Source organism: Cebus imitator, unplaced genomic scaffold (assembly GCF_001604975.1).
Source record: "Cebus imitator isolate Cc_AM_T3 unplaced genomic scaffold, Cebus_imitator-1.0 Scaffold237, whole genome shotgun sequence".
Lineage (NCBI taxonomy): Eukaryota > Metazoa > Chordata > Mammalia > Primates > Cebidae > Cebus > Cebus imitator.
The window spans coordinates 1737522-1759592 of NW_016107552.1; the positions used below are offsets into that span (position 1 = coordinate 1737522).

Sequence of the window (22071 nt, forward strand, 5' to 3'; positions counted from 1 at the left end):
TTTTTGTATTTTTAGTAGAGACGGGGTTTCACCATGTTGACCAGGATGGTCTCGAGCTCTTGACCTCGTGATCCACCCGCCTCGGCCTCCCAAAGTGCTGGGATTATAGGCGTGAGCCACCTGTTTGCTGCAAATTTAATGTTCAAGCTGCTTTGCTTCGCTTTCTTAGTATTTTCCTCCTTTTTGCGTTTCACTGGCACCATTTTGGTGGTTACGTAGCATTCTGTGGAATGCACGTGCTACTATTTGCTAAATAGCTTCTTCAAGACCATTTCCTGTTTTTACGATACCTAGTATGTGCACAGTGGAGGACAGTGGGGGAGAAGAGGGTTAGAAGTAGAGGCTTGACACGGTTTATCTGCAGGGCGGCCCTCCTGAGCATGGGGGTGTGCCATTCCTTCATATTTTATTCCTAAAAGCAACAAAAACAAGTCCCAGGGCAGCTAGACATCTCGCATATGTCATACACTGCAGGAAAGTATCAGCAAAGTATAAACTGGCCTAACCTTTTTTTTTTTTTTTCGGATATACAGTTTTGCTGTTGTTCCCCAGGCTGGAGTGCAATGGTGGGATCTCGGCTCACTGCAGCCTCTGCCTCCCAGGTTCAAGCGATTCTCCTGCCTCACCCTCCCAAGTAGCTGGGATTACAGGCACCTGCCACCACACCTGGCTAATTGTTGTATTTTTAGTAGAGACAGGGTTTCCCCATGTTGGCCAGCTGGTCTTGAACTCCTGACCTCAAGTGATCCACCTGCCTTGGCCTCCCCAAATGCTGGGATTACAGGCGTGAGCCACCGCTCCCTGCCCCAACCTTTTTATAAAACACCTTTAGCCTTGTTGTTCAAGAGTCTTTAAAAGATCTGAACCCTCCCACCTGCTGATTCCATTTTTTTTTTTCTTATTTTTTTTGAGACGGAGTTTCAGTCTGTCACCCAGGCTGGAGTGCAGTGGCGCCATCTGGGTTCATGGCAACCTCCACCTCCCAGGTTCAAGTATGATTCCACTTTTTAAAAGTGTATTCTAATGGAATGATTCAGTAGAGCTTCAGTATCCAACAGAAGAGAGGCAAAATCAGGATATGAATGTGATGTCATTCAGAATACTGCAGAAATTGGAACCAGTCTTAGGGAAGCAGTCAGTAAATGTGGTATGTGCACTCCACCGAACATATGTAGCCATCCAAAATGGTGCCAGTGAAACCCAAACGATGGAAAAATCGTAAGAAAGCAAAACAAAGCAGCTCATCTTATACAACTGCAACTAATGCAAAAATGCATATTCAGGTAGACAAAAAAAGGCAACACGCAGGAGTTAGGTGCAGTGCGTGCCTGCAGTCCCAAGTTCTCAGGAGGCTGAGGCAGGAGGACTGCTTGAGTCCCTGTCTCAAAAAACAAAACAAAACAAAAACACAGGTCGGGTGCGATGGCTTACGCCTGTAATCCCAGAACTTTGGGAGGCTGAGGCGAGTGGATCATGAGGTCAGAAGATCAAGACCATGCCGGCCAACATGGTGAAACCCCGTCTCTATTGAAAATACAAAAATTAGCCAGGCGTGGTGGTGCACACTTGTAATCCCAGCTACTTGGGAGGCTGAGGCAGGAGAATCACTTGAACCCGGGAGGTGGAGGTTGCAGTGAGCTGAGATCGCACCACTGCACTCCAGCCTGGCGACAGAGCGAGACTCCATCTGAAAAAAAGGAACACGAAAAGGCAACAGACAAAAATGAAAAGTTTCAGTTTCTGGGTAATTCTCATCCTCACTGTATTGTTCTGCCTACATCATCTTTTTGGTTAAAACAAATAATAAATTGGCGCTCACTAATTCTGGCTACATTTTTTCACACCGGCAAAAGATAAGACTCTGATTCCCACAAAGGGAGTGGGGTCTGTCCCCAGACAACCAGAAAGTGCTCAAAAAGCCATGGTCCCTAGCTTTCAGATCTCATTAATTTTTTTTTAAATTCAAGACTAGCCTGGCCAATACAGTGAGACCCCCATCTCTCTACAAAAAAAAGAAAGCCTTCCTGGGCATGGCACCTGTGGTGCATGTTCGTGCCCCTGCACTCTGGCCTGGGTGACAGGTTGAGACCCTGTCTCAAAAAAAGAATACAACTCAGGTACAGTCAAGTGGAAGATGCCTAGGGTGGGGTGTTGGGGATGGGTCATGAAACTTCCATGCCCTCTCGAGGCATGACACCCTCCCAGCCTCTCAATGTGTTTACCAAGCAGGAAGCTCTCCAAATTGTGTCATTTAGATATTTCAGTGGAGTTTCATTATATAGGCATGACTGATTAAATCATGGGTCATGGGTGATTGCTCAATCTCCATCCCCTAGCCCCTAACCCCTCTCCCCTCCCAGGAGGAGGTCAGGGAGGCAGGAAGGCTGGTGGGGCTTAAAGTTCCAACCCTCTGGTGGGGCATGGTGGCTCATGCCTGTCATCCTAGTACTTTGGGAGGCTGAGGCAGGCAGATCACTTGGGGTTAGCAGTTCGAAACCAGCCTGGCCAACATGGTGAAACCCTGTCTCTACTAAAAGTACAAAAACAATTAGCCGGGTGTGGTGGCATGCATCTGTAGTCCCAGCTACTTAGAAGGCTGAGGCAGGAGAACTGCTTGAAGCCGGGAGGCGGAGGTTGCAGAAAGCCGAGGTCACGCCACCGTACTCCATCCAGCTTGTGCGACAGAGTGAGACTGCATCTCAAAAAAAGAGTCCCAACCCTCTAATCATGCCCTGGTCTTCCTGAGACCCCTTCCCCTCATCCTGAAACTATCTAGGGACCCCCAGCCACTAGTCATCTCATTAGCATGCAAAAGATACACTAACCCTTCAGAGATTCCAATGGTTTGGGAGCTATGTGCCAGGAACTGGGGACAATGAGCAAATATTTGTTATTATACCACAGCTGAAATGCCATCTTGTAGAGTCCTTTCCTGGCCACCGATTCTGAAGTTGCACAGATTCTGATCACTCACAATAGCCTGCCACATTGCTCAGGTTTGACATTATCTTGCATCTGTGTGTGTTCCACAGGCTTTTTCTCCAACTTGAACGTAAGTTCCGTGATCCTAGTTTTGGGTCTGTCACGCTCTCCACACTATGCCAGCATCAGGCACATAGTAGATGCACAATAAATATTCCATGAGTAAGCATATGCCCGACTCAGTGATGCTGAGGGGTGACCCTCAAGACAGCGAGGCATCCCCCACCTGGCCGTGACCCTTTCCTCTGTGTATTCTTTCTCCAGGTGAACCAGAATAGCACCTCCTCCCACTTAGGAAGCTCGTGATTTCCAGGTAAGCCTGTGGACTTCACTGGGGGTTCCCGCTGCTTCTGGGCGGCCCTGGAGCCCCTTTTCTGAAAGGCTGGTCCTTCCAGAGCCTCCCTGGTGGAGAAATGTCTACAAGGGTGGGCTGACCCAGCCCCATCAGAGGTTTCCATGGTGACAGACTGGGAGTGCTATTTATAGAATCAAGGCTTAGTCTTCTAGCTCTGGATCAAGGACGGGGACAGGGATTAATGCTGAACCCACTGGAAAAGGTTTGTCTGACATGGGATGGGGCAGGAAGGACCACTATGATTGGGGAGGAGGGATTCTGGAACCGTTTTTGCACAGAATGCTGTCTGCCAGTCTAGCTTCTAAAAATAGCGTCAGCGTTGGCCCAAAGCAATTAATTTTCTAGTAATAGTCACAAGCAGCTCTGTTCTAAGAATAACCCACATGGCCATTGGGCCAGGTACTCAGGTACCAGTCCTACGTGACTCATTCGGCCCTCAGGATCCTCGGGAGGCAGATGACACGATCATCCCATTTTGCAGAACAGAAAACCAAAGCACAGAGAAGGGCTTTGAGTTGCCCAAGGCTACACAGCCACCAAGTGGCAGAATTCCTCTCAGGCTTGCTTTTAGTGAAAGATTTTAAGTGCACATTTATCCATCCATATTCTGCTAAGGTGTGGGGAAAGGGATTTTTTTGAACTTGGTAATTCAAAGATTTACCAACTCCAGGTTTAACTTCTTTCAGCCCGTTTTCTTACCTGGAGAATGGGGATTCATCATCGCCCACCTCTGAGGGTGGTCGTGAGATGAAGGGGGCTGGTCCAGGTGGGAGTGCTTGGAAACTGCGAAGTGCTGGGCCCTCGCTGTGGACTTGGGCACTGGAGTTGAGGCTCCATGAGTGAGCTTACTTCCTTCTGTCCCCTAGCCTCTATGATCAGGTTCAAGGAACCTGAAGGGAACCCCACAGTGAGGTTATTTTATATTGAAACAGAGCTTCCAGCCTGGACTCTTATTTTTAGTCTCTTTATCTATTTTTAAACAATCAGCATATTTTTAAAGTTTTTCTTTCACTTTGCTCCAACCTGCAAGGACTCTGTCCAACCTGCAAGGACTCTGTCATTATTCGGGTTCCCATCTTGAGTTGCACTAAAATCCCAGAGTTTTTGGTTTTTGGGTTTTTGTTTTGAGACAGAGCCTTACCCTTTGGCCAGGCTGGAGTGCCGTGGCACGATCTTGGCTCACTGCAATCTCCACCTCCCGGGTTTCAAGTGATTCTCATGCCTCAGCCTTCCAGGTAGCTGGGATTACAAGTGTGCACTACCACACCCAGTTAATTTTTGTATTTTTAGTAGAGATGGGGTTTCACCACATTGGCCAGGCTGTTCCCGAACTCTTGGCCTCAAGCGATCCACCTGCCTCAGCCTCCCAAAGTACTGTGATTGCAGGCATGAGCCATCATGACTGGCCAAGATCCCATAGTTCTATTCCAAAGAAAAGAGCCCTCTCATGAAAAACAGCTTTCCTCCCTGTTCCTCACTAACTCTGTTCCCCTCGCTCCCTTTCTGCTGATCATTAATAGAATCCTGGACCTTCTCATTGACAAAAGCAGATTTGTTCTTTGTTTTACTGTTTAAATGAGATACCATATACAGAGTGCTTTAGCTATTTCTGGGTACAGAATTGGCATTAACCAAACATGAATCCTCTCTTGCTTCCAAGAATTCATTGGTATGTATCACATAATCACTGTCATTTGCTCTTTATCCATAAAAAAATTATCTCTTTGAGGTCAAGTGGATACAAGATGAGATGTGTGGGAGAACCCAGGAAATGTTTTGTTTTTGAGATGGAGTCTTACTCTGTCACCCAGGCTGGAGTGCAATGGCACAATCTCAGCTCACTGCAACCTCCGCCTCCTGGGTTCAAGCGATTCTCTTGACTCAGCCTCCTGAGTAGCTGGGATTACAGGTGTGCACCACCACGCCCAGCTAATTTTTTTTGTATTTTTAGTAGAGATGGGATTTCACCAGTCCGTCAGGCTGATCTTGAACTCCTGACCTCGTGATCCGCCCACCTCAGCCTCCCAAAGTTCTGGGATTACAGGCGTGAGCCACTGCACCAGCTTAAAATGTTTTTAAACTCTCTCTTGCCATCTGGGATGCATTCGTAAAACCTTACATGCTTATGTGAATGGATGAAGACTGTACGTTCTGCAATCACATGTACAAATAGAAATGATCTGTTTCAGAACTGTTCCTCTGTGCCTAACACAGTCTCCCCCCCTTTCAGATCTCTGCAAATGGCTTCACTGCCAAGAAGAAAAGACACTGCATTTAAGTGGAAATCGGACCTCTAATCCAAGCATATTGCTTGCTATTAATCGCCAAAACAGGACTGCTGATGAGGAATGTATTTGCATATGTTTGCAAAAGCTGAATCATTGAAAACGTACCTTGAAACTCTCTATCTTTGGACACTCCGGGGTAGAGGACAAAGGGTATGGAAGTAGTCCGGCTTTTGAAACTTAGGTATTTTATATTTTTCCCCTCAAGAACTTCTTTTTAAGAGATGCATTTGCCATCCTCCTTAATTTGCAGGACTGCCTTGGTGGCTTTGTTTGCTGGGACAAGGCCCACACAACCTGTGCCTCTCCTATTGATCCTTACTTTGAATTCAAAGAATCTATTTAAGAATTTAATATATGAGGCTTTCTTTGATTCCTCCTCAGTTCTACCCAGTTTCACAGAGAACAACAACAAATACTATTTGAATAAAGTGAACATGGGCTTATTTGTTTGTGCCTTACTTTACTGAATGAATAGGTTTTTTTTTTCCATATTGAATTTTGTCAGATTTGTGACAAGCAAAAAGCTAGAGAAGATAGGTCCACGTAAGACACAGCCGAATTCCTGTTTTGGGGTCCCCAAGGCTACCCCCCGGGATCAGTGATTGGCTAGAAGAACTCAGAATTCAGAAGAGCTGTTATCCTCATGGTTATGGTTTATAACTGCAAAAGGATACAGATGAACATCAGCAAATGGGGCTGGGTGCAGTGGCTCACATCTGTAATCCCAGCACTTTGGGAGGCTGAGGCAGGTGGATCACGAGGTCAGGAGTTTGAGACCAGCCTGGCTAACATGGTGAAACCCCATCTCTACTAAAAATACAAAAATTAGCTGGGCGTGGTGGTGGGCGCCTGTGATCCCAGCTACTCAGGAGGCTGAGGCAGGAGAATCGCTTGAACCTGGGAGGCGGAGGTTGCAGTGAGCTGAGATCATGCCATTGTACTCCAGCCTGGGTGACAGAGCAAGACTCTGTCTCAAAATAAAATCAGTAAAAGAAAAAGGAGCATAGGGCAGAGTCCAGGAGAGACCAGCCTCAACTCACACTTCCAGTTGTCCTCTCCCAGGGGAGTCTCACAGACACACTTAAATTTCCCAGCAATCATATGTGACAACACACACAAAATATTACCAGCCAGAAAGCTCACCTGGCCTTGGGGTCTAGGTTTTTATTGCATGTCAGTCACATAGGGCAATCACATGACTAACTTTAGTTACTTCATCACCAGCTGCTCCAGAGGTCAAAATGACACAGCATGGCCCAACGTCCCCACTATAAATCACAGTATCATCACAAACTGTCTGGCCTGGCGTGGCCCAAGGCCTCAGGTATACAGAGATACCCCTATCCGGGAGGATATTCCAAGGACTTAGAGGTTATCACCCAGGAACCCACGAAGGCCAGTTTTTTTCTTTGAGATGTGCTGGGTTTGGACACTTCAAGCCTGCTGAGTTAACCCTTTATGGCACGGTCCCCAAATGCTGAGGGACCAACTGGGCCTACAACAAGTTTGTATCTTTAAGGGTGAAGGTGTTTTACCCTACCTCCTTGACTTACTGTGACTTGGGGTAATAGATTTTTGGAGTCAGGCTGACCTACTGGCTGTATGGCTTGATCCTTCCTCTCTCGATCTGTAAACAGGGGAAGTTAAAACTTCATGGTTTCTGGGGCGTGTATGTTTAGACAGAATCTTGCTCTGTCACTCAGGCTAGAGTGCAGTGGCATGATCTTAGCCCACTGCAGCCTCTGTCTCCTGGGCTCTCCTCCACCTCAGCCTCCTGAGTAGCTGGGACTACAGGCATGTGCCACCACACCTGGCTACTTTTAATTTTTTTTTTTTTTTTTGTTTTTAGTAGAGATGAGGTCTTTCTATGCTGTCCAGGCTAAACTTCATGGGTTTACGGGGGCTGGATAATGGATGATGTTGGCAGTGGTCCTTGGTACCAGATGAGTCCTCAGTGTGAGACGGCTCTTGTCTTTCCTTGTCTTGAGACTGCTCTGGAATGGTAGTTTGGCTTTTTTGAAGGTATGAGACCCTTTTTGTTCATTTCTTCAGCAGTTACTTCTTTTTATTTTTGAAATTTTTGACATACAGTCTCCGGGAAATGGTCATTCACCAATCACGGATGACTCTCCTGCTCTGCTTAAGTGTGACATTGTCCCTTTGAGAATCTGGTGACAGCTGTGCATCCCCTCCCTCACACACACCAAAAAAAAATTTATGTCTGGTTCCAGGAGTTCCACCTTTTATGAGTGGTCCATCCATGAAGACCCTGAATATTCACAGAACTTCCTAGGAAAACGCTGAAAGAAAATGAAGAGGCCGGGCCCGGTGGCTCACACCTATAATCCCAGCACTTTGGAAGGCCGAGGCAGGCAGATCATCTGAGGTCAGGCATTTGAGACCAGCCTGGCCAACGCGGCAAAACCCCATCTCTACTAAAAATATAAAAATTAGCCAGGTATGGTGTCACGTGCCTGTCATTACAGCTACTTGGGAGGCTGAGGCAGGAGAATCTCTTGAAACTGGAAGGCTGAGGTTGCAGTGAGCTAAGATCATGTCAGTGCACTCCGTCTAACAGAGTGAGACTCCGTCCAAAATAAAATAAAAAATAAAATAGGTGAGAGAAAGGAAGGCACAGATTCTGTTTCTAGCCCCCAAGTCGTAGCATTGGGTCTTGTTCCCCTGAAAAAAATTAGGCTCATCTCCCCTGATTTGATCTGAAAAGATTTTGTTTACAGTACTACGTGAATATATTATAAAACATGGGACAATCAGAAGAATTCATAGTAAGAATGCAAGTGGTTATATTTGTACTTCTCAATATCCCCTTTCTCCCATAAAGGTAACGCTACCATTTTCTGTTTGGACATAGTCTTCCAGACTTCGAATTTTTGAACATATAAATATTATCATCTTAAAGATGTATGAAAAATCATTTTGAGTAGGCTATTCCAAAGTGTAATTTAACAAATTGCCCTGGTGGTTGCTTTGGAGACAGAGTCTTGCTTTGTTGCCTAGGTGGGATTGCGGTAGCACAAACACAGCTCACTGCAACCTCTAACTCCTGGGCTCAAGCAGTCCTTCCACCTCAGCCTCCCGACTGGCTGGACCATGACACCTGGCTAATTTTTTATTTTTTGTAAAGATGGGATTTCACTATGTTGCCCAGGCTGGTCTCAAGCTTCTGGGCTGAAGCAATCCTGCTTCTGCCTCTCAAAGTGCCGGGATTACAGGCATGAGCCCCTGCCCCTGGCTCCTGGAGCATTGCTGATGTGAACATGTGCTGACTTAACACCACTCCTTTTACTAGCCGCCTGTTCTAAAGCAAACCATCTTTTTTGAGCATTTCACTTTGGCTAGGTCCTTAGGCCATTACCAATTTTCACTGCTATTGGCAAAGCTGCAGTGGACATTCTCCTGCATATATAACCTCGTGGTGCCACTGTATGAGTGAGCCTCTGCAAAATGAGAAGTAGAATTGCTGGAGTGAAAGGCATACATATTAACTTTTTTAAAATTAATTCCACCCATGCACCCTGATTTGGGCAGAATTGTCGTCTCACTGTGAAATCAGAGCCTTGTTCTAGAGCGTTTCTTGGGGGTCCCTTGGAGCAGTGGTTTGACCGTCACTTGTGCCCTGGCCCATCCTCTGTCCAGCTTGGGCAACATGCATTCTGATTCTGTAATTTGCCATTTATGAAAACGTGGTAATCTACATATTACTTGGATGCTATTATTATATATAATTAGCTTTGGAGTCACAACTAGCGTCACATCCTGGCTCTACCACTTTCTGTGACTGGCCAAGTAATTCTACTCCTCTGAGCCTCAGTTTTCCTCTGTAAAATGGGAGTAAATGGATAAGAACTATAGGGGGATCTCAGGGGATGGTTAAGAGGAATCCCAACCCACGAGAAATGTGAGATAAGCAAACACATTATCTAGTTTAGTAGAGCGAAGCAATGAAGACTGACAGCCCCATGGTGAAGGCTTAATAAATAGTAGCTATAATGATTACTATTACATTGTGAAAAAGAGATAGGTTGTGATGAACCATCCATATCTTCTCATCAGGATGAATGTTTGTCCGGCTGATAGCCAGCCGTCTGTAGTCATGGCATGGGGTTGGAGATCAGTCTTCTGCACATATGCCTGATGGACTGAATACAGATCTCCACCCTCGTTAGCAGCTGCTAACCTGGTTGAGCCATCAGGGCCTCCAAAGGGCTTGGCAATTTTTCATTAAAAACAAAAAAATTTCTTACCTATGTCTACCCAAAGAATAAATCCCCTACCCCTCCAGGGTAAGGGATGGACAGCTGATGGAATTACAGACCCAGGAAGCTCCTGGTCACCAGTCATTGGGTAGTAGAGGACATCCAGTCTCATTCATTGTTCCACTCATCTCTTGGCAACCAACTAGCCCCAAACTGAGTGACTTAAAACAACTTTTTTTTTTTTTTTTAGATGGAGTTTCACTCTTGTCACCCAGGCTGGAGTGCAATGGTGTGATCTCGGCTCACTGCAACCTCTGCCTCCCAGGTTCAAGCAGAGCCTCAGCCTCCCCAGTAGCTGGGATTACAGGTGCTTGCCACCATGCCCTGCTAATTTTTGTATTTTTAGTAAAGACAGGGTTTCACCATGTTGGCCAGGTTGGTCTTGAACTCCTAACCAGCTGAGGCGGGTGGATTGCTTGAGATCAGGAGTTCGAGACCAGCCTGGCCAATATGGTAAAACCCCGTTTCTAATAAAAATACAAAAATTAGCCGGGCATGGTGGCATGCGCCTGTAGTCCCAGCTACTTTGGAGGCTGAGAGAGGAGAATTGCTTGAACCTGGGAGGTGGAAGTTGCAGTGAGCCGAGATTATACCACTGCACTCCAGCCTGGGCAACAGAGCGAAACTCAGTCTCAAAAAAAAAAAACAAAAAACAACAAGATATTGCAGAAATGACAGTGTGTGACTCCAAGACTAGGCCATAAAAGACCTTGTGGCTTCTGCCTTGCTCTCTCTTGCTTTGCTCATTTTGAAGGAAGCTAGCCACTATGTCATAAGGACGCTTGGTAGCCACATGTAGAGGTTCACATGGGAAGAAATTGAAACCTGCCAACAACCAGCACCAGCTTAGCAGCTATGTGAGAGAAGCACCTTGGAAGCTGGTCATCTAGCCCTAGTCAAGGCTTCAGATGACTGCAGTCCCAGCCGACAGCTTGACTGCAACCCCATGAAAGACCCTGTGTCAGAACCGCTTAGCTAAGCCACTCTCAAATTCCTACCAAAAGAAATTATGTAAGACAATGTTTATTAGTGTTGGCAAGCCGCTAAATTTGGAGGTAACTGTTACACTGCAATAGATAATACATAGGTACTCGTTAAATATTTGTTAATGACTAAATGAATAAATGAATGATGAAGGCTGTGGTTCCTCACCTTATTGTGTTTGGAGGATATCTGATTTACAGATAACACCCAGAGCCTATGGAACCTTATGTTCCAGCTTTCTATATAAGGACAGAGTCTTCACGAATTCTTGAAAGATAAGTAGGGTAGAAACCATCTGTAAGAAACATTTAGAGGGAAATCAAATTGCTAATCTCAGCTGATCTGGGTTCTCAATTCTGCCAAGTTCAGGACACCATATATATTTTTGGGACAAAATGCAAAATAAGAATAAGCCATGTGCAACTGTATAATGTCACTGTCCTAGAAAAAGTACATGTGCTAGTCTTTAAATATATCAGCTTTGAAATGCCACTTATAGATTGTTTCTATGGTACCAACCTATTTAAAGTTGTAACTGAGCAAGGATTTTTTTCCCCCAAATTTTTTGTAGGCAATATGGAAAGGGTGAGGTATGGCATAGGCTGCAGAAATAAGAGGTCAGGAATGAGGACTCTGGGGTTATAACAAACTACCTTAGAAGGCCGAGGAATCTAAGAGATGATGTCTGCAGAGTTTGGCTCTGTGGCCCTGAATACAAAGGACCCTATGCATAGTTTTGCAAAGCAAGTACCAGCCTGGGAGTTTGGACTTGGGTTTCAGGCCTGACCCTATCCTTAAACTCACTGTGTGGTGCTGGCACCTCCCCTCTGCCAGCCTCTCCCATTGCATCAGCTGTGAAAGGAGAGGTATCGACCGATGAATGTTGGAGTGCTCTGCCAGCCTCCTCCTGCCCAAGGAGCCTTGCTGCTTGGCAACCCCTTTTGCGAAGGCCACGTCTGAGCACCTCACTGGGAATGTAGACATGAGTGTGGATGTTCCCAAATCCCAAAGCAACGTTTTCATTTTCTTCCCCCTGGGAAATGACAGGAGATCAGGAGAGATATGAGACCTTGAACCTAAAGCTCTGGTTGTCCTGTAAAACTTTTCCTTGTTTTTCAAAGGCTGGGCATTTGATGCCAGAAATCCTGAAAAACCACGGATTTTTGAGACTGAGAGGGGTATGATACTGGCTTTTTAAGAATGAAGGCCCGAGCAGTGGCTCGTGCCTGTAATCCCAGCCCTTTAGGAGGCCAAGGCGAGTGGATCACTTGAGGCCAGGAGTTTGAGACCAGCCAGGCCAACATGGTGAAACCCCATTTCTACAAAAAATGCAAAAATTAGGCTGGGCACAGTGGCTCATGCCTGTTTAATCCCAGCACTTTGGGAGGCCAAGGCAGGCGGTTCACAAAGTCAGGAGTTCGAAACTAGCCTGGCCAGCATGGTGAAATCCCATCTCTAATAAAAGCACAAAAATTAGCCAGGCATGGTGTCGCATGCCTATAATCTCAGCTACTTGGGAGGCTGAGGCAGTAGAATTGCTTGAACCCAGGAGGTGGAGGTTGCAGTGAGCTGATATTGTACCACTACACTCCAGCCTGGGTGACACAGCGAGACTGTCTCAAAAAAAAAAAAAATTAATCAAAAAAAAATTAGCTGGGTGTGGTGGCGTAATGCCAGCTACATAGGGGTCTGAGGCATGAGAATCACTACAGGGGTGCCTGTAATGCCAGCTACTCAAGAGGCTGAGGCATGAGAATCACTTGAACCTGGGAGATAGAGGTTGCGGTGAGCTAAGATGGCACCACTGCACTCCAGCCTAGGCGACGGAATGAGACTCTGCTTCAAAAAATAAATAAATAAGAATATAGCCACAACCATTTAGGAAGCTCCTACCATGCCAGGAGCTTTACATGCATTAATTACCACTTTCTGTTTTTGTTTTTCTGAAAACTACTCTTAGAGCAGTACTGTCATTATCCCCAATCTACAGATGGAAAAACTGAGGTGCAGAGACGTTAAGCAACCTGCCCTCAGTCCCTCATCTGAGAAGTCGTGGAGATTTGGATCCTTGAAGTTTTTACTAAAGAGCTTTCATTTTTAAAAATTACAAAAAAAAGTTGTAAGTACAGAGAGAAACATTTTCCCCATAATAATTTGAGATTAAGGAGACCATCTGATGCCTTATTCCCTGCCAAATACATTAATTTACTTTCCAACAAACAAGGACATCCTCTGATGTAACTAACAGGCAACCATGAAAATCAGGAAATTAACATGGACACATGATTACCATGGCATCCTAGGCCCCATTTAAACTTTTCCAGTTGTCCCTATAACTTCCTTTCAAGCAAAATGATCCAGTTCAGAATCATGTGTTGTGTTTAGTTGTCACGCCTCTTTGGTCCCCTTCAGTTTGGAACAGTTCAAGGGTCTTTGATTTTCATGACCTTGGCACTTTCTAAGATTACAGTTTTGTATACAGCATGTCTCTTTATTTGGGTTTGTCTGATGTATCCTCAGGATTACACTCAGGTTATGGATGTTCAGCAGGAATGTCACAAGAGTGATGTTGGCATCTTCTCAGGGCATCCTATCAAGTGTCACATGACTTCGCTTTGTCTCATTCCTGACAATGCAGACTCTCATCACTACATCAGAGCCTGCACTCTTAACTACCCCATGACAGTCTACAAAGGTCCCTTCTCCAGAAGCCACAGAGTGAGATCCATTTGGTAAAGCAAATCCCCTAGCATCAGTCCCTCATGATCAAAGTAATTGCGGCTCCATAAAATCTGCTGTAAAGCCATAAACATAGCTACAGAAAAGCCAAGCTTATGTACATTTTTGGCTTTTGGGCCACAAACAGATGTATTTACATTCAGGCACAGACTAAAAACACTTTTTTTCCCTTGTTTCCCTCACTCCGCTCCTGGTGGGCCTTGTAGTCTGTTAGACCCTCTCTCCCAGCCTTCAATGCCAAAACTACATTTTCTTTCTTTCCGGAGTACATACTATGTGTCAGGCACAATTACTCTACATGTCACTAGGAATACAGAGATCATTAAGACACAGTCACCATTGCTAAGAAGCCCACATTTGACTGGGTACACAAAAATTCTTAACAACCATTTGATGGTAGACGTAAGTATTTGACTCCAAGTCCCCATGCTCTTTTTACATTCCAACAATCGTCTCTTGGATCTTTTCATCACATAGAGCAGAGAGAAAAATTAAGCAACAATTAATAGCTGACTCTTTCTCAGCACCTACTGTGTGCCAGGCACAGTTTTCATGGCCTACAGTTTTATCTTATTGAATCCTTAACCATTTTGCAGAAGAGAAAACTCGCTTACATGTTTTCTTAGGCTTGCCCAAGGTCCACAGCTGCTAAATTGCAGAGTCAAGGTTGGAACTCCAGAGCCTGTGTGCAGTTAAATGTCTACACAAAGTCCCAGGGATAGTTAGGGCTTCCCAGGGAGGGCCCATGAGTATTCTGCTCACTATATCACCTTGGCCTAGCACAGGTGAGGGGCACTCAGTATATTTTAATTAAATCAGTGAATAAATGAATGAATTTACCAACCTGCTGGAAATGAGAAGAATGGAAACGTCTCCTGGAGAGAATACTTGGGAACTCTAGAGTTTGCCCATTCATTCCTTCACTCCCTCTTAAACTCCTGCATAAAGGACGCTGCCCTCTGCCCACGACGGTGCTTATGATACAGACAGAGCCAAAGATACAGGAGACACAGTTTTGATCTTCATTATTCCCAATTGAATGCTGTGTCCCAGGCACCCTATCATCTCACAGTATTTACCACAACTACCCTATGGGCTAATCCTATATCTCTATTTTACAGATTTACAATCTCAGAGTGGCAAAGTCTCCTTAGGCCAAGATGGCTCAGCGGATTCCAGGGCAGCCATCACAGGCTGAGCATCGCAGTGCGAAGCAGGCGCGGCAGGGAGGCTGACTTCACGGGGAAACCACTCCCCAGCCATCATTCTGGGCCTTGCAAATCCAACCCTCCTTTCTAAGATCCCAGCCCGCCATTCTACAGGCAAATCCGCCGCAGCGTTCCATCCCGCCCTTGTAGCCAGCGCGACATCCGCTGTCGACAACGTCATTTCCGGCGCGACGGCCCCGGTGCATCCGGTGTCTGGCGTAGGAGAGACTGCCTTCTTTCGCGGACTGTGAAGTTGGGTTCGGTACGCTGGAATCTTGGAGAGGTGAGTAGGGCTGACGACGAGGGGACTCAGGGACAGTGGGAGTAGGGCTCCGGCTCAGGGAAGGCGAGCCTCGGCCCAAGCCGATGTGGGGGTGGGGAGGCGATTCCATTTCGCAGACAGCTCTGTCGAGGCACGGAGAAGGGCGGTGCTGCTTGGGGTCAGTTAAGAACCTGAGCGTCCTTCGCCAAACCTAGACAACAAGAGAGAGACAAGCGCGAGGCCTGGCTTCTAGCACTCCTGAGTTTGAGCCCTATAGGCAGTGGAACCTAGGGTAAGTTACTAACTTCTCTGAACCTCCTTTTTCTTCTCTGAAGCATGAAACCTAAGGGTAACTAACTACCTCGTAAAAGTGTCTTGATGCAGACAGTTGATAATCGGTCTCAAACGACCAGCATGTACCTAGCTTCTACTGATCAGGGCTTCATAATTTGTGACTACTCGGGGCTTATCACCACTCCCTGTGCCCACGGAGACATTGGTATTATTTAACCTTATATGTCTGAGATTCCCCACCTTTTCTGAGAACCTTCCTTCCTATCCACTCCTGGAAGAGGTTGGGACCAGCTGCACCCAACCAGGGCACCAGTGAGTAGAAGGCGGCAAGGAAAACGTTTTGCCAGAGTTGACCAGAGTTTGACACTGGCCTGTGGAAGCAGTGAATTCCATATGCCTTAAGGCCGCTTTCAGACAAGAATCACCATTGCTGTCACCTATTGAATGTATTATTGTGTAGTGCACCATGCTTGGCACTTCGAGTGCATCTAGTACTCAGACACTGAGTATCTGGTGGTAGAGTTGAATTTGAACTCAGGCTTTGATTTTAGCGTGCCTGATTTTTACAATCACTTTGTTAAGTTTACTCCCTAGTCCAATAATAGTAATGATGATTGTGATGGTTAATACTGTCAACTTGATTGGATTGAAGGATATGAAGTATTGATCCTGGGTGTGTTTGTGGGGGTGTGGCCAAAGGAGATTAACATTTGAGTCAGTAGTGTGGGAAAAGCAGACCCACCCTTAATCTTTGTGGGCATAATCTAATCAGCTGCTACCACAGCTAGAATATAAGCAGGCAGAAAAATGTGAAGAGGCCTAGCCTCTTCATCTTTCTCCGGTGCTGGATGCTTCCTGCTCTGGAACATCGGACTCCAAGTTCTTCAGTTTTGGAAGTCGGACTGGCCCTCCTTGCTCCTCAGCTAACAGACAGCCTATTGTAGGACCTTGATGGTGTGAGTTTACACTTAATACACTCCCATATATATGGAATATATATATATATATTCCATTAGTTCTCTCCCTCTAGACAACCCTGACTAATACAATGATTAACCTAATCATGGGACTACAGTAGAAGCTATGGTTTCTTGAGCACTTATTTTGAACTCATTGAATTTGCCTTATAAGCATTCTCTAAGGTGGGTATAGTATTTTATCCCAATTTAAGAAAGACAACTGAATCTCATCCCCCAGCTACCATGAGGTAGATTCTTTATTTCAGTCCCTGGACATCTGACTATTAAAATAGTGTTCATAATTACTACAGTTTTTTAGCTCATCAGAAGAAATTCATGTCTTGTAAGGAAAACTAAAAATTATGTTTCATCAAGTAGTGTATTTCAAAAAACATATTCTAAAAAAATCACTCTCCTGGGACCACCAAGAATCCAGATATAATTCTTTCCTCAGTAATAGAAAAAATAAAGGAATGTGGGATCTAAGAAGCTATCCACCCATTTTCCAAGGCAATACTGTATACAATAACCTACTTAGATATTTTTGTGTGGTTTATGTATGTGTGAATGTGTGTGATATTTGTGATACTGAGTAGGACAAGGAAATATATACTTTGAAAGAATCATAGACTGTTGGGACTGGTATTTTGTTCACCTGTTTTAGTACTGATTGTTTTCTAAAAACATGTTTTTAATATCTATTTTATTGAACAGTAATGCCAATTTTAATGGACTTTGAATTTGGAGAAAGTTCTGAAGGCAGCAAGGAATAGAGGAATCCTCCTCCTGCTGCCTCCAGGACTTATTCTGGACTGTGCCCTTTTTGTCTTTTCCTTTAGTGACTGGCCATGTCACTGTCCCACTTGTACCGGGATGGGGAAGACCGCATTGATGATGATGATGACGAGCGGGAGAACTTTGAGATCACCGACTGGGATCTCCAGAATGAGTTCAACCCCAACCGACAGCGCCACTGGCAGACCAAGGAAGAAGCCACCTATGGGGTGTGGGCAGAGCGAGACTCGGATGAGGAGAGGCCCAGCTTTGGAGGCAAACGGTATTGCCTGGCATGGGGGCTCCTTCACCTTGCTTTAGGGAAGAGGAGGAAGATGGACAGGGAGTGGGGGTGATCCCTTGATAAGTATACTTCTCACCTGGCCTTGTTGAGACTGTTAGTTGTGACATCATCTCAAGAGGCCCAGTTTCCTCTTTAGGCTAGAGTGCTGTTCTTTCACCAATTTATTTTATTTGTTTTTTGTTGTTGTTGTTTTTTTGAGATACAGTTTTACTCTGTCACTCAGGCTGGAGTGCAGTGACGTGATCTTGGCTCGCTGCAACCTCTGCCGGAGAGTGATTCTTGTACCTCAGTCTCTGGAGTAGCTGGGATTACAGGCACACGCCACCACCCCCAGCTAATTTTTGTATTATTAGTAGAGAAGGGGTTTTGCCATGTTCGCCAGGTTGGTCTCAAATTCCTGACCTCAAGTGATCCACCCGCCTTGGCCTCCCAAAGTGCTGAGATTACAGGCATGAGCCACCATGCCTGGCCTCACTGATTTAATTATCAGTGTTTACTGAGCGATTACTATGTATCTGGCATGTGCTATAGACCCATGCTTGCTTTCCTGGAGCCCAGACTCTAGAAGAGGGAAACAGGCATTAACAACTCAGACCATGAAACTTGTAACTGAGATGTAGGACATGAGGGAGAGCATATTTTAGGGCATTTCACCTATTCTGAGAGGTCAGGGAAGATTTCTCTGGAGAAAAGTGACCCTTAAGCTGCTATGACAGACAGTAGAAGGTAACTAGGGTGGTAGAAGAGGTCTGAGTATGCAGAGCCCTTGATAGGAGGCATCACAGTGTCCACAGGGATGTGAAAGGCTTTGGGGGCTGGAGCAGAGAGGAGGAAGGGGAACATAGAGTGTGATAGAGAGGGTGTGATGTGGGGCTGGGTTGTGTTTTGAGAAGACCCTTTTGCTGGTGTGCTCAGTAGGCGCGGAGCCACAGTGGAAGATAGCGTGGTGACGTGAGGAGGCCAGGCCAGTGGTCCCTGCGGAGGTAGTGGAGGCCTGGGCTGGGATAGTGGTGGGTGATGAGGATTCATCTCCCCAGCTCAAGGTTATATGTGCCCTGGCTAAAACTCACTCCACCAGGGTGTGCCAGGTTGGGGTTTTTTTCCCTCCGTGGCCTCACCTGTGGCCTCTAGGCTCCATCCCATTGAGAGTGTGCCTTTTTCCTTATTTATTTATTTTTCGGAGATGGAGTCTCGCTCTGTGGCCAGGCCAGAATGCAGTAGTGCAAACTTGGCTCACTGCAACCTCCACCTCCTGGTTTCAGGTGATTCTCCCGCCTCAGCCTCCTGAGTCGCTGGGACTACAGGTGCACACCACCACACCCAGCTAATTTTTGTATTTTTAATAGAGATGGGGTTTCACCATGTTGACCAGGATGGTCTCCATCTCTTGACCTCGTGATCCGCCTGCCTCAGCCTCCCAGAGTGCTGGGATTACAGGCATGAGCCACCGCACCTGACCAAGAGTATGCCTTTTTCAAAGGAGGCTGGGGTAGAAACAGTATAGAGATTAGTCCAAACTCTTCTCATCCACAAGGAAGTCTGAAAGTGGATGACAGATAGATCAGGGATCAAGAACTGCATAAACATAAGATAATAATAACTAACATCTCTTTGCTGCTTACTTGTTCTGGCTATTTCACAGACCTGGATTAATTTTCCTAATGAGAAAGGTACCATTATTATTCCCATTTTACAGATTAAGAGACTGAGACTCATGGTCATACAGCTAGGCAGAGGCTAAGCTACAGTCGGAACCTGAACCTATCTATCTGACTCCAGAGTTTGGGATCTGGACCACTAAGTTACATTATATATCTTTAGGAAAAAACTCCCTGAATTCTGTTGTTGCCGTGGGGACGCTGAATTACTAGGTTGGTCATTTTACAAAGCATCACTTTATTTGCTATATTCCCAGGGTTTTTTCCTTTTTTTTCTTGGAAACACAGTCTCGCTCAGTTGCCCAGGGTGGAGTGTGCAGTGGCTCAACCTCAGCTCACTGCAACCTCCATCTCCTGGGTTCAAGCGATTCTCATGCCTCAGTGTTTTGAGTAGCTTGGGATTATAGGTGTGTGCCACCACACCCAGCTAATTTTTTGTATTTTTACTAGAGACAGGATTTTGCCATGTTGGCCAGACTGGTCTCGAATTCCTGGCCTCAAGCTCCCCAGAGTGCTGGGATTACAGGCGTGAGCCACTGTGCCCAGCTCCAGGGTCTTTCATTGTAATTTTTTCTTTTTTAAACCACACAGTACAAATATATCAACTTCATTTTATACAAAAAGGAGCTGAGGTTAATGACAATGTAAGTGCTTGAAGCAGTTAGAGTTTAAATCAGTATGTTTCATTTTTACAGAGTTAATTTCTTATTTCTTAGGGGACTTCAGTGTAATTTTCTTTTTTTCCTTTTTTTTTGGAGACAAGGTCTCGCTCTTTTGCCCAGGCTGGAGTGCAGTGTCATGATCAGAGCTCACTGCAGCCTCAACTTCCTGGGCTCAAGCCATCCTCTCATCTTAGCTTTCCATGTAGTGGGGGCCCCAAGCATGCACAACCACACCTGGCTAATTTTGTTTATTTTTTGTAGTGACGAAGTCTCACCATGTTGCCCCAGCTGGAAGTTTTCACATTCAAATAAATTTGATGGATATGAGCTTTTTCTAAGTTTGATTAATATAAATGTTGCATACTTTACATTTATATGATCTTTCAGTGGGTTTTATTTATTCACAATGATCCATCAAAATTTCTTCTCCTGTTGGATTTTTGTACTTGAAATAGTTTTCAAAACAAATGCTTTTTATGATAAATTAATTTTTTTAAATGTAGGAAAATTGTATTATCACATCATATTTTGAATTTATAATCCGCTCTACATTGAATAATAACTCTTCAGCCGTAGAGGAATATGTAAGGTAAAAATGTTAAGTGTGATTACAGGAAGCCAAATCTAGGGTCCTTTTGATTTTTTGATGTATTAAAAGAAAGTGTTAACTTTTTTAAAAAACCTCCCATGAGGTTCACTCTAAGGAGTTCTCAAGCCCGTAGTTTTTGCAAAGGGATTTCTGCAGAGAAAGGAGTTCTTTACAGGCCCCGGGGGGTCTGTTTCTGTGCCTGCAGGACCCGTGACTACTCTGCGCCAGTCAACTTTATCAGCGCGGGGCTCAAGAAAGGGGCGGCAGAGGAGGCAGAGTTGGAAGATTCTGATGACGAAGAGACACCTGTTAAGCAGGATGACTTTCCTAAGGATTTTGGACCAAAGAAGTTAAAAACGGTAGCGTTTCTATTGCAGGATTGTGACCCTGGTAGTACCCTTCAAAGGTCACTATAGCCCATGCATTTTCTAGCCAGGGAGCTCATCTGGAACACAGTTTGTGAGTGTCTCCTTTTGGTGGCAGGTTTCTGTGAGGTGTGAAGTGTGCAGTGCAATCTCTTTCTTCCCGACACACACCACACACATTTCTGGTTCATGTGACACTCTTCATAGTGCTCTATAACTTAGGCCATTTTCCTGTTGACCAAACTTTCTTAGATTTTTCTTCTTTTTGTTTTTTTTCCCATCAACTTTTATTTTTTGCAGGGTGGCAATTTTAAGCCCAGCCAGAAAGGTTTTGCAGGAGGAACCAAATCTTTCATGGACTTCGGCAGCTGGGAAAGACACACGAAAGGAATTGGACAGAAGCTTCTTCAGAAGATGGGCTACGTCCCTGGACGGGGCCTCGGGAAGAATGCACAAGGTATTGCACCCTTATCGTCTTGCATGATGGAGGCCAGGCAGAGGGAAGGAGAGGGGCACTGGGAGAGGTGGTTTGCTTTTCCCTTTTAAAAGCACTTTCTCTCTCCAGCCAAATGTTTGCCAGCACAAGACATTTACGCTCCTAAGCTCCCTTTCTTTATCAAAGCTCAAGTTAAGTAAAATAATTGTTTCAACAGGAAGGAAAGGGTTAGGGTGTAAAACAGGCTGCAAACAGGTTGAAGACAGACTTTTTTTTTTTTTTTTTTTTTTGGTCCTGATCAGTTCTTATATTAAAAAAATGAGGCTGGGCATGGTGGCTCTTGCCTGTCATCCCAGCACTTTGGGAGGCTGAAAAGGTGGAATACTTGAGGTCAGGAGTTCAAGACCAGCCTGACCAACCTTGTGAAACCCCATTTCTACTAAAATTACAAATATCAGCCAGGTGTGGTGGTGCATGCCTGTAATCCCAGCTACTCGGGAGGCTGAGGCAGGAGAATCACTTGAACCCAGGCGGTGGAGGTTGCAGTGAGCTGAGTTCATGCCACTGCACTCCAGCCCAGGTGATACAGCGAGACTCTGTCTAAAAAAAAGAAAAAAAAAAAAGAATAAAAAAAAATTAGTTAGCTGCTAGTATTTTAAAATGAGACAGTTTCACCTTAAATTTTAGATTTTGCCTGGCAGGAGTTAGTTGAGGCAAATCAGAGCCGCTCCTGGGACAATGGACATGGTTTTCTCTAGGACGCAGTCTCCACAGCTCCCTGCAGTCTTCCATCCCAACCCAGGTGAACTTTTCTTGGTCCTAAAGGCATTTGAGTTTGTTGTCCCTACTCACAAGGGTTTTAGTTTTGCAGAAATGGTTATTTGTCCTTCAGGAATATCAATAAGACATTGTGTGTAGCTTTTTTTTTTTTTTTT

The 22071-nt window shown here is 45.3% G+C and overlaps 2 protein-coding genes across 4 annotated transcripts in view; both read left to right on the forward strand.

The window, feature by feature from the left end:
- Positions 1 to 6088, forward strand: part of TPST2 (tyrosylprotein sulfotransferase 2) — a 68574-nt gene extending 62486 nt beyond the window's left edge. The window contains exons 6-7 of one of the 2 annotated variants that reach the window (XM_017498043.2): positions 3247 to 3295; positions 5568 to 6088. In XM_017498043.2, the coding sequence (XP_017353532.1) occupies positions 3247 to 3288 (42 nt within the window). In that variant the 3' untranslated portion in view covers positions 3289 to 3295; positions 5568 to 6088. The remainder of the gene's footprint in view (positions 1 to 3246; positions 3296 to 5567) is intronic. The other variant, XM_037727685.1, reaches the window with a different exon arrangement.
- A 6999-nt stretch (positions 6089 to 13087) lies between these two features.
- The window catches only part of TFIP11 (tuftelin interacting protein 11), a 22888-nt gene continuing 13904 nt past the window's right edge, over positions 13088 to 22071 (forward strand). The window contains exons 1-5 of one of the 2 annotated variants that reach the window (XM_017498049.2): positions 15030 to 15116; positions 15311 to 15387; positions 17188 to 17405; positions 20541 to 20694; positions 21001 to 21157. In XM_017498049.2, coding sequence (XP_017353538.1) covers positions 17197 to 17405; positions 20541 to 20694; positions 21001 to 21157 — 520 coding nt within the window. In that variant the 5' untranslated portion in view covers positions 15030 to 15116; positions 15311 to 15387; positions 17188 to 17196. Of the gene's footprint in view, positions 15117 to 15310; positions 15388 to 17187; positions 17406 to 20540; positions 20695 to 21000; positions 21158 to 22071 lie in introns of both variants that reach the window. The other variant, XM_017498050.2, reaches the window with a different exon arrangement.